We start from the raw sequence: 11591 nt of genomic DNA, 5'->3' as shown, positions 1-11591 counted from the left end.
GCCCTGGTGATTTGTCTCTAGGTTTACGCAGACAACTTTCCTCATATCAGTCACACAGGTGTGGACATTTATCAGCAGATGAACACAGTTTTGAGCAGTGTATCCCAGGATAAATCAAAAGCTACCCACTTTGTCTGCTCTTTTTGGGGAGGCTAGGAGTTGCATTAGGTTTTCCTAACAGAATTGCTGTTTTACTCATCCTCATGCTAGAGGAGAAGAGGTTTAGTGGACTGCCATCAGTATCAAATGCCCCTTGTCATTCTGACTCCGAGAAGTCGAGCAGTTAAGTTTTTTTTTTTTATTTATTTATTTGAAAGATATAAAAAAAAAGCTCCTGAACAGCCAATTGCTCTGGATAAGCACTGACTATCCTACGCCACAGCACAGAGGATATTCTAGAAGAACTTGTGTGATAGCAGGGCATCAGGCAAAATCTGAACACATATGCCTTTGCTTTAGAACCCCTTCTCAAAGCTTACCTCCCTTCTCTCTTATCACTTTCCAGATTCAATTGCACTGCACCTTCTGCTCTGCCTTATCAATAAAGAGCTGTCATCACACATCTCTGTCAAAGCAAAAGAGCAAACTGTTGTCAGCAGATATGCGTACAGCAGCCCACTAGCTAAAGTGACATTCCCAGTGACTCCTTGATAACCAATCCTTAGAGAAAGTTGCAGGAATCAGTTATGAAACACTTGATAGAAAAATAGGAATATATATATAAAAACAGTGAACTAATAAAGCACTATTAAAAAAATTCTTGTAGCTGTTTCAGCATCTCTATTCTGTGGGAGAGAGTTAAGGGTTAAGCCTTTCATTTTTTTACTGAGAATTGATTATTTTTATTTAACAAACTATAGTTGGTGATTAGATGCAGTGATTAGTGTCTTACATGGAATTTTCTTTTAAGTGGTTGCTCAAAATAACAGACAGCTGCAAGAAACTTTAGGTTTGTACTGGTGAAACTGTCTAATTCCCACAGCGCTTCTTTCTCTGTGATCTGTGCTGTTGGATTTTTTTTTTTTTCTGTCCAGCCAATCGAGCTGGATTTTTCTTTTAATGCTGTTTATAGGAAATGTGCTATTTTTCCTATTTTAACACATTCCAATAGCTACTCTGCGCATCCATTTCCTGACCACAGATTAACACAGTAGCCATGTAATTACACTTTTTATTTTCCACTATTTAGGAAAAATATTAAAAATAAGAGCAACTGAAAATTACCTCCTTAAAAATTTCTATTCCTGTCTTTGATTGACACATCCACCTTGAGCTAAATGTGTTTGACTGTAGCCAAATCAATCCATTCATCATGTGGCAGTGTACTGCCTCCAGTACTGTTCCCCATTCATCCAATCTGGGAAAATTAAGATGGTGTGTATAAATATACATTTTTAAGCAGCTACGAATACTGATGTTATCTAAGGATTTAGTCTGTTATCATGGAGGTCACTGAGACCTTTGCTACTGCTAGCTGCAACAGCAGGATCAAATCTTAGTCTTAATCCTACAAGCATTATACAGACCAGTTTTTTCAGGGAAAGTTTTCCCTTCGTCATGGTCTGCAGGCATTAGCTCCTATGGAGACTTTTCTTTATTTGCAGTAAAGATCTGTGGCTTATTATGTTCCAAAATAACATAATTCACATACAACATGTCTGTGCATGCACATGCATGTATGTGTGTAGTACCTGATGGATGCATAATAGAATAATCTTTCTAGTAAATACTGCAGTTTGTACTGTATTTGCATTTTTTAAACATAAGAATATATAAAACCTTCTCTTCACATTTCAGGAAATGATATTTGGTCCTTTATGCCAACCAGGCTATCCTGTACATTCTGTTGCTAGTAACTAAAATAAAAGCATAGAACTATTTTACAAAAAGAAAGATTAAAGTGCATAAGTACATAGATAGGTGCAGATCCTGCTATGAGCTCCTTTGAAGCAGACATGCTCTGTCCAATGTCAGGAATAGCTGGTTTAAACAGAACAGTTTAGTGCAAATTACTGCTTCTGCTGGCAATCCGTGGCCTTCCCATATGTACATGGCCTGGTCCTATAGACCTCCATGTGCAGTGTTCCTCTTAACATTGCACATGGTTTACAACTCTTTGAGCCTGCAGAATTGGGCCCAGATCAACCAAGGTACCTTTGGAAGCAAAAATTTTCTTGACTGCCAACTAATAAATACATTCAAAACAAAATACATCCATTTTGCATGCATCTATTTTCAGAGCTATGTTAAAAATGGACTTGGAGAAGACTTCTCAACAAAGAAACCAAAGGATAGGGAATCCACATTGAAAGGGCAAAGAGATGTCTGCATAGTGCGATGAGCTACTAAGCAGGTTCCCTGGGTGCATTCCTTGCCTTTCTAATGTGCAAAAACGTTTATCTCGGTTTGTTCTTAATATATTTTTCTTTGTATAGCTGTGTTTATATAGAGAGATAGATTTTGCATGGGGTGAAGATTCTTCAGAATCAGCTATTTCATCTAGTTCAGGGCTTTGTCAGATTAGCCACAGCTCATTTCAATCCTTTGAGTTTTAATTTATTTACAATATTTTGTGCTTTTGAACTTTTTCTTTTTGAATAATGTCCAAGAGAATTCCCCTACAGATCTACAGCCATGATCTTTTGGAAAATGTGGTCATTTTGAGATGAGTAATAGAAGTTCTCTGTTTCCTAATACAATTTCATCAATTTGTAGATACTTTTTATTACGGCTCTAGATTAAAAGCTCTTAACAGAATGTCTAGATCACCCACATTGGCAGCTTGAAATAGTTCTGGCTGGTCCATCATAGACAAAGCAATTCGAAGTGCTGCCCAAATATTGCCTGACAGAGCAGGATGGGGAACCTGTTGTTGATTCCTGCTCTTTCTTTGCAAACTGAGAGCAGTGAGAAAATTGCTGACAGCCTCTCTGTAGGGAAGAAGAAAAAAGAAACAAGCAATATAGTTTGCTTAACAACTAGGATAAAACTTTTTAAAGTTCCATGCCAGATTCAAGTATATTATTTTACAGCACACATTAGTCTCTTTGTGTTATTTTTGCTTGATTTTCTTTAAACGAGTGGATGTGGCTTGTAGTAATGCAGAGCTCAGTCTATTCGTACATCTGAGGATACTGTCTTCATTGCTGTGTAGCTCCCCTTCATCTTAACTGTCTTAAGCTGACAGTTGGGACCCTAGCATATCCCCCTTGATTCCTGAAGGATGTACTGAAAGTGTTTTTGATTACATTAGCTGCTTGAAGCAATTTAACTGAAGTTTCCCTTCTAAAGACAGGCTCTTATATTTTCTTTTAGAAAAGCTCTTAAGCACAGGACTCTTTAAATGTCAGAACAATCCCGCTGATTATAATAAGAGTACTTGCACTTAGAGTTAAAAAAATGCTTAAGCAGTTTGCTGCTTAATTTTACAATAGCTGAGATTATGTAGTTATAGTCTGATTTTTTTTTATTTCTTAGATAGCTTCAGCTAGAAAATGCATTTTGACTTGGTAGTTACGATGCCTGACTTTTTTGTTTACACATTTTTGTAACTTACCTGTATGCCCCTAGGTTTATGCAGCTTATTCCTAAATTGTATCTGGACCTAATGAAGCCAGGCTGTATTTCTAAAGCACGTGTGTAGGCCTCAACAGCTTCTTCACTTCGATCCCCATTTGCCAAGGTTGCTCCAAGACGGTTCCATAACGTATAGTCCTGGTGAGAAAATGAGTATTCTACTGCAGGTGTCAAAAGGGACATAATAGCTCATTTTTGCTTGCAAAGTAAGGAGGACTGCAGAAAATAACAGTGCTATATCTTCTCTTAATTGACACGGAATGTGAGGTTCTGGCTCATGATTATAGGCAACTTTATATAACTAGTACAGTTAATCAGCACACAGCTAGAAATTGGGCATGTATAAATCTGCTTCTAGATGGGACTGTCTTGTAATTAACATTTCTATTTCAGGTATTAAAATTTTAATGGCGGAAGTGACATCTCATTAATATTAGCCTGATCAAGAAAGGAGAAAGAAAATGGCCTGTAAAGATAAATACATAAAAATATGAAAGCATAAAATGTACCTCTGGCCGAACAGTTAAAGCAGCACTAAATGCATCTATTGCTCTGTTAAATTCTCCATTCAGGTGGAAAAGAACTCCAAGTCCCGTCTGCAAGTCAGGGTCTATCATATCACCATTCTGGTGAGCAGCCTCCAGGTACAAATCCTTTACTTCTTCAAGTAACGAGCTAGACAAGGGTGAAAAATAACTTAAAGTTCCATCTTACAGTTCTTTGCAAACATTGCGATGTTGATGGTGTAGCCAGAAATTAAAATCCTTGTAGTGGATGTATCAGAAGTGCTATACTCCTAAAATTTTAAAACAAGCTTCAGCTTCATCATGGCAAAGATGTACTTGCAGGTGCTGTTGTGAACTCATGTCTGGAATAAAAAATGTTCACCTATATAATGAAGAGAACAGCTCCTGTGTGGAGTGGCTGAGGGAACTGGTGGTGTTTAGCCTGGAGAAAAGGAGGCTCAGGGGAGACCTTATTACTCTCTGTAACTACCTGAAAGGTGGTTGTAGCAAGGTGGACGTTGATCTCTTTCCCAAGTAACAAGTGACAGGATGAGAGAAAATGGCCTCAAGTTGCACTAGGGGAGGTTTAGATTGGATATTAGGAAAAATTTCTTCATCAAAAGGATTGTAAAGCACTGGAACAGGCTTCCCAGGAAAGTGGTTGAGTCGCCATCCCTGGATGTATTTAAAGGACATGTGGATGTGGTGCGTGGGGACTTGGCAGTGCTAGGTTAATGGTTGGACTCCATGATCTTAAAGATGTTTTCCAACCTAAATGATTCTATGATTCTAAATCCCAGTACAAAATGGGTGTCATTTCTGGACCCAAGTGGATTGGTTGGGAAATAAGACATACGATGAACAGTAGGAAGAACACACACATGTAGAGCAGGATACAGGCCTGGTATGGATTTGGAAGCAGCTGAAGAGTGAGGATGCAGGATATGGAAATACAGAGGCAGCAGACCGGGTCAGAGTAAAGTTATGGGAGTTGAGGGGAAGCATCTCTTTTTAGCTGTTTTATCTATTTTTTTTTTAACTTCCAGGGATGACATAAGATCTAGCCTTCAGTCACTAAACCAAATGTCCTGTGTTGGCTTCCCACTCCTGCCACTAGAGACGTTGAGTTTCCATCATAGGAAACGGGCCAGACTTCTACAGAGTAAGGGGACACAGCATGCACCATCGTTCCTAGCGATGTCGTTAAAATTTCCACCATCAGGATTTACACTGGATTTACCTTTCTTCTGGTGTCTTAGACATTCTCCTGGTAAGTGCTGGGGACCCTTTTTTGCTTTTCGCTATATACTTATATTTTGGGTTTTGCTTTATCCAGTTTCTTAGAGCTTGATAGGCTTCTTGCTGGTGGCCAGTGTTAGTGTAACTCACAGCCAGGGCCATCAGGGCTTTTAGGTTGTTTGGCTGTAGCTCCAAGCACCTAGGCAGAAAATAAAAATACAATGAGGTATTTTCTTAGCCAAACACAATTCTTGGATTCTTCCAAAATAATCTGTGTAAAAAAAAGTAAATAAATCACTCACGCAAGTAACCAATAATACTTTTAAAGAAGGGACTTTGTGTTATTTTTCTGTGAGAAGTGTATTATGTGTGTGTATACGCACACGCCTGCACACTGCTGTGCATACACGCACATGTGCATAAATGTATCCATATAATTTTTGCTTTCATCCTTCTGGTTATGAGTAAATATAGGTAGATTCAAATGTATGTAAATCCAAGTGAACAGTTCAATATGGTTTGCAGTTACGCAAAAAAGTATTTTGAAGACAAAATTTCTTCCATCCTTATGAATCTTCTCAGTCATCCTGAATTCTCAGTTTTTCTTTGATAGTTGGAGCCAATCAACTTGAGTATATGGTTATATACCATTAACTGAAAGCAGAATCTAATCTATTTTGTGAACATCACTGCTACTCGTTTCAAAACTACAGAGATGAGCAAGCCCTAAATCGGGCAACCCCTTGGATTTCTATCCAGGTAAGCCGATAAGTTACATGTAAGTAAGTTAGAGTATCCTTAGGAGAGCGACTTGATGGACAACATTGCTACTGCTGTTGGATATGGAGAGGGTACTTGCTTCAAATGAAAACACGAAAACCCACTACAGAAAGATAATAATAATGCTGACATTTTACATACAAGCATACTGTGATCTTCACACCTCTATCAATGTAAAAATGTGTCAGTTTAGTATTCAGCAGCTGATGGAGCTTGTTCCAATTAAGAAAACCTCTTCATTAAAGGAAAGAGTACAGAAAATATGCCAAGTGGCTAGAACATCAAAAAGACGCTATTTTAATTCATGTTTACCCGGCCACGTAACTTTTCTTTTGTGCAGCTACTTAAATTACTAGATTAAATACTGCACTTATTTAATAAAACAGAAACATTAATCACTAGTTATCCCTCTGAAGTCACTGAGAAGGTTTCTATATCTGTGTCAATGCTTTATATAGTTAAATATATGCTTCATGTTCTAAATGTGACGTTAAATATACCTCGTCCTTCATTACCTAATACTTATCAGACCCCTTATTTAACAATTACGTTCATCTACCTTTGGAGGGCGACAATGGCTGCTTGCTCATTTTCATTCTCTGCCTGTGTTATGCCCAGGAACTGCCAGGCCTGCAAAAATAATCATCATTGTGTTATTTTGTTACATATTCCCAGCGGCAAGCAGAGTTACAACGAATATCACTGTTAAGCAGCAGGATGAATAAAAATAGCAGCTCTGACCAGCACTACCTACAGATTTTTCTATGGCGTGCATACCCAGTTTTGAATACCTTTGTGCATGATAAAATTTATATTCAATGAACACAAAGGTATTCTGTCAGTGTATGATCACATGTTGATTTCATAAACTTGACTAACTGTACGTTTTAAATGTTGCTAGAATTTTATGAAAAACGGTAAAGAACAATTATTAAGTTGTACAGGTTGAAGGATTCTCTCTGCTTTTTGAAATACTGCTGCTTAATTTAATATAGTAATAGATTGAAAGAGATCTAGATACTCACATTGTAAATATTTTTCATGTTTCACAGGAAACAGACTTCAAATATATACTAATTGAACACATCAATATTGCAGAAATTTATATAATTTTAAAAAATTTGTTAATATTGTTAAATCAAAAATATTCACCTTTCAATAGCGGTGTTTAAAAGATAGGTTAAAAACATCAGGAAAAGAAGGAAAGGTTTGAAATCTTGTCTCTTTTGAATGCTTTTAAATGACAGCTTGGAAATTCTATAATTTCAAAAATAGATTCTCATGTTATGAAGAGCTCACCTTTATCTATTTCAAGGCATACACTTTTCCAGAAACACCATTAGTGTTCAATCTGTTTCAGTCAGTCATGACTAGCAAAGGTTTGGACCTTGAAAACATTCCATCATTGCATGCTAAAGGGAGTCCCTTTTTCCTTTATCAGTAAAAGGCACATGAGTGATGAATACCTCTGCATCATTGGGTTCTTGTAGAATAGCAGCCTCCAAGTACAAGATTGTAACTGGCAGGTCACCTTCTTTCATTTTTTTCAGTCCTTCCTCAAAAGCACCAGGCCAGTCTTTGAAGGGATTCTCAGTATGGAAATAATAACCCTGGAGAAGAGAGATAATGGTCTCACGATGAAGCACTGTAGCAAGGAATGGCAACTCTGTAAAATTGAATTACTTACTATTTTCTGCCTGGATGTAAACATCCCTTATTCTATGAAAACAGTATGAGCTTCCTCATGAAATGTCAATGACAAAAACTGTAAAAAAATCATCATCACTGGACATTTATATTTCTGCTCTCTTTATTTTCACTTTAGCTCTGAAGTTGTATTTACTGGTACTCATGTAGGGCTCTCCTGCTCCCATCAAAGATAATGGCAACAACTCACACTGGCTGCAGTAACAGCAGAACTGAACTAGCATGATCCCAGAACATCTGGTTTGATGGTAAAAACCGCACATCAAGCAGCTGACTCCCTGCAGTGCTTGTAACTCGATGTCTGTTCAGTTAACACCCTGAAATCTTCAATCAACCTTCAAGATACAGAACAATGTTGCAAGCACCGGAGTTTATTTTAGGTTTTCTTTAAGTTTTGCCTTTTTCTTCTCTTGCCCCTGCAGTGTAAAGGGTGTACTCTACTATCAGCTGCATAATACAAATCACAGTAAAGCGTACAATGGAGGGAATGAAGACAGACAGAATCTCTATCATTTGTATCTTCAACAGTGTTTTAAAGTGCCAGCCCAGATTTTTTTATTTGGTGCTCTTCCGTAAGTTCCCATCTTCAAAAGTGCCCATAATTCTGCAGTTTGCTTCGTGATCCTTTCAGCTGAATGCAGGCAGTGTGCGAGTCTAAATGTACTCTCACTATGGCAAGGTCTTTTAAATCTACCCTGCTCACAGACACTTAAAAGAGGATCGGCCCTTTTGGGTAAAATTAGCTTCCATGTCCAAAGAGTTTTCTTGGTTTCCCTTGAATAGCTGCGGCTCATCTCGAAGTTTCACAGGAAGGATGTATGGTATGAAAAATTCGTGTTACCTTCTCAATGGTTGAGATGGTGACGTGCCCTGGTGCTTCCTGGTTTTCTGAAATCCAGTTTCTGCGAGCCATTTCTTCCCATTCTGCTTGCATTTTATCCCAAAATTCTGTATCTGACTAGAAGAAAACAAGGAAAAAAGGGAAGAAAATTAACAAAACTTTAAAATAAAATGGTAAGCTTTTAATTTCTTTCTATCAGGAGTCTGAGTCTGGCAATTTTGCTGAGCAGTATTAATTCTATTAATGAAATATTACAGCACAAATTTGGAATTCCAGATAATTAAATTTTATCTCTTATATTGGAATGCATTTTGTCAACAGAAAACTCTTTATCTCAGAGGCAGCGTATGTTCTATTTGAAGCAGGATTTGCAGCAGCTTACACTGCGTCTTATTGATGCTAGCAGCAAATTGTTACATACAATTTGAAGGAAATGAATGCTGCTAGTCCCTGGCCAAAAAAAAGAAAAAAAAAATCAACTAAGCAAACATGCTAAAGAATAACAATAAATTAAAAAAAATAAAAGAGAACAAGCATCCTACTTTGGTATATTCAGCATCATTTTCAACTATGCAAAAGAGTAACAGCAAAGCTTAGACAAAGTGTTCGCACGAGAGAATTAATACAAATGGGGCTTTCTGATGTAGTGGAGAAATCCTAATACTGCATCATATACTGTGCTGGTGAGAGGAATCTACAAGAGATATAAAGTTGTACAGCAAGATTAACATTCAGCTCAAAGACAAGGGAAAAATGCATATACTAGAGAAACACAAATGATGGGAAAAAAAGATATTTAGGATGTGTGAGAACCAGAGTGAGGGAACCACTGTGACTACTAGAATATGATACCAAGAAACAGAAAAAGGATTAAAATAAAAAGAGAGAATCCAAGTAAAGGTGCTTTTTTTTCAGCCTCCACAAGTTAGTTGTAAACCTTGAAAAGCAGTTCCATAACAGAACATATGCTCAGCACTATGAATCTTTGCAAAGTTCTCCAGTTCCTACAAGGTCAAGGTCAGAACTTCAGTCAAGTGTCAGTACTGAGGGCACAGTTTCTCAGTTTATTTATGCCAAAGACAACTGCATAAATAATTCTGTTGAGGTTTAAACCAAACTATTTGAGAGTAAGGTGCTACTCAAAATTAATTGAAGGTATTATAAACTGGTCCAGATAATTTTGTCTGAATCTTCATTACAAGACTGACTGCTGTGCTACTGCTCCACAGCCAGGCATGATTTGCAGAAATAGAGCTTAGTCTGTGATTGCGTGACTTGCTACAACCATCCTTCATAGGCACTTGGGAAAAGGAAAGCACGGATATTAACACCCCTAGAATGAGTTGGCAATGAGAACATTTGAGACTGGGTGTGAAGGCTTAGGAGGACTTGCACTGGCTGATGCGCCGAGCTGCTGTAAATCATAGGGTCTTCATCAATGGCAATTTTCCCTGTCTAGACATCTAACGGGCGTATGTCTTTGGCTCTTACTGTAACATGTGCCTCCTGATATCCAGAACTTTCTTCCAGGAGACTCAGAATTGGCTGAATTATGCAATTATTGGATCTGTGAAGGTGCCTGCTATGTTCCTCTGTGGACTAGGAAAGAAATGTGAATCATTCACTCCTGGAGAAGACATTTCACTCTTTATAATAGAAGCAAACAGAACATGACAACTCTGTTATGCAACAACTTCCGAGGTTTCAAAATTTGCTTTCATTCCAGATCTGAAGGAAATACAATCTTTTAAATAGTTGTGGGATTGTGCTGAAATGTCCATTTAGAGTTCGAGAAGGTTAGGATAATGAATCAGATCGCTGCCGCTTTTACTCTTTATCAGCCGTGACCAGAAGCACTTGAGTCCCTTAAACTCTCCTGTTCAACAAATGTCTCTGTCAACTGTTCTGCATTCAGTGCAAGTCCGCACTGCATTGAAGAAAGAATTACTTGACCATGTTTTTACTAGCAGTAATTTTGAGATTCAGGATGAGGTAAAGGAGTGGAAATTTTCCTTTCTTACAGATTCATATTAATAAAACTACTTAAAAGTTTAAAAGAGTTTATATTAGGAATTTTGCTTGTATTTTCCCCCCAAAGATCCCTTATGAGTCAAAGGTTTGGAAACATATCAAATCACATTTCTACAGATCATAAGCAAGCGTATAAGTGGTTTTAGATGTGAAGTTCAAATTCTGCTGCTTAATTATGTATTTATAATTCACACAGCAGTTCATTGTGTGTACACTCCCCTTAATAAGCTAATGAATTACTACACATTCAAGTAGCCGTGCTTAATATCCATCTATAGTGAGTCAAAGGTGGGGGGAAAATGTAATGGGGAGAAGACTTGCTTTACTATAGAGTCTCTCAGCTCATCATATGCTACTTGGACACGGGCCAGGACCCAACTGTTGTTTTGCAACTATAAGCAAAGATTTCCTTTTTGGGGCCAAATGGGCTTAAGTCCCAGCTACAGCTTTCTCAGCATATCCAGCATGTGGGGTTTCCGAAACTGATATGGCAAAGCTACACTGAGCAACTGGATCGTGCACAATCATGGAACCTGATCTTGCCGTGACAAACGACAATGCCAATAGCAGAGCTGTTTAATGTCCTTGAGGAAGAGGACCATAAATATTACACAGTCTTTGTTAAAGGCCTAAGTCTGTTTCAGCCGTTGTCAGTAGCAATTCTTTTGTTGACTTCGGTGGCAGGAGGGTTAAATTAATATTGAGTGTTTCTGAAAATGTGACTTTGGATCAAGACTCCTAGATCTAATTGTAACTCTCTTGGCTATGTGACTGGTGCCAATTACTTCATTTCGGTGTTTTTGCCACCTTAATGCTGGTGAATTACTTTGAACATACCAAAAGTTTTCAGACCAGTTGAACATATTTAACACGTTCTCAGATCATATGCAGCAGTTCAGTGGAATGACAAC

General features: G+C 37.8%; 1 protein-coding gene across 3 annotated transcripts in view; it reads right to left on the bottom strand.

Moving 5' to 3' along the window:
* Positions 1-2725: 2725 nt before the first annotated feature.
* Positions 2726-11591, bottom strand: part of PEX5L (peroxisomal biogenesis factor 5 like) — a 40175-nt gene continuing 31309 nt past the window's right edge. For all 3 annotated transcript variants that reach the window (XM_086618009.1, XM_086618010.1, XM_086618011.1), the window contains 7 exons: positions 8650-8766; positions 7568-7711; positions 6661-6731; positions 5323-5520; positions 4086-4251; positions 3557-3714; positions 2726-2930 (listed from right to left, as the gene is read on the bottom strand). In XM_086618009.1, coding sequence (XP_086474135.1) covers positions 2726-2930; positions 3557-3714; positions 4086-4251; positions 5323-5520; positions 6661-6731; positions 7568-7711; positions 8650-8766 — 1059 coding nt within the window. The remainder of the gene's footprint in view (positions 2931-3556; positions 3715-4085; positions 4252-5322; positions 5521-6660; positions 6732-7567; positions 7712-8649; positions 8767-11591) is intronic.

Source organism: Tauraco erythrolophus, chromosome 11 (genome assembly GCF_009769465.1).
Source record: "Tauraco erythrolophus isolate bTauEry1 chromosome 11, bTauEry1.pri, whole genome shotgun sequence".
Lineage (NCBI taxonomy): Eukaryota > Metazoa > Chordata > Aves > Musophagiformes > Musophagidae > Tauraco > Tauraco erythrolophus.
This window is presented reverse-complemented; position numbering and strand designations above follow the sequence as displayed.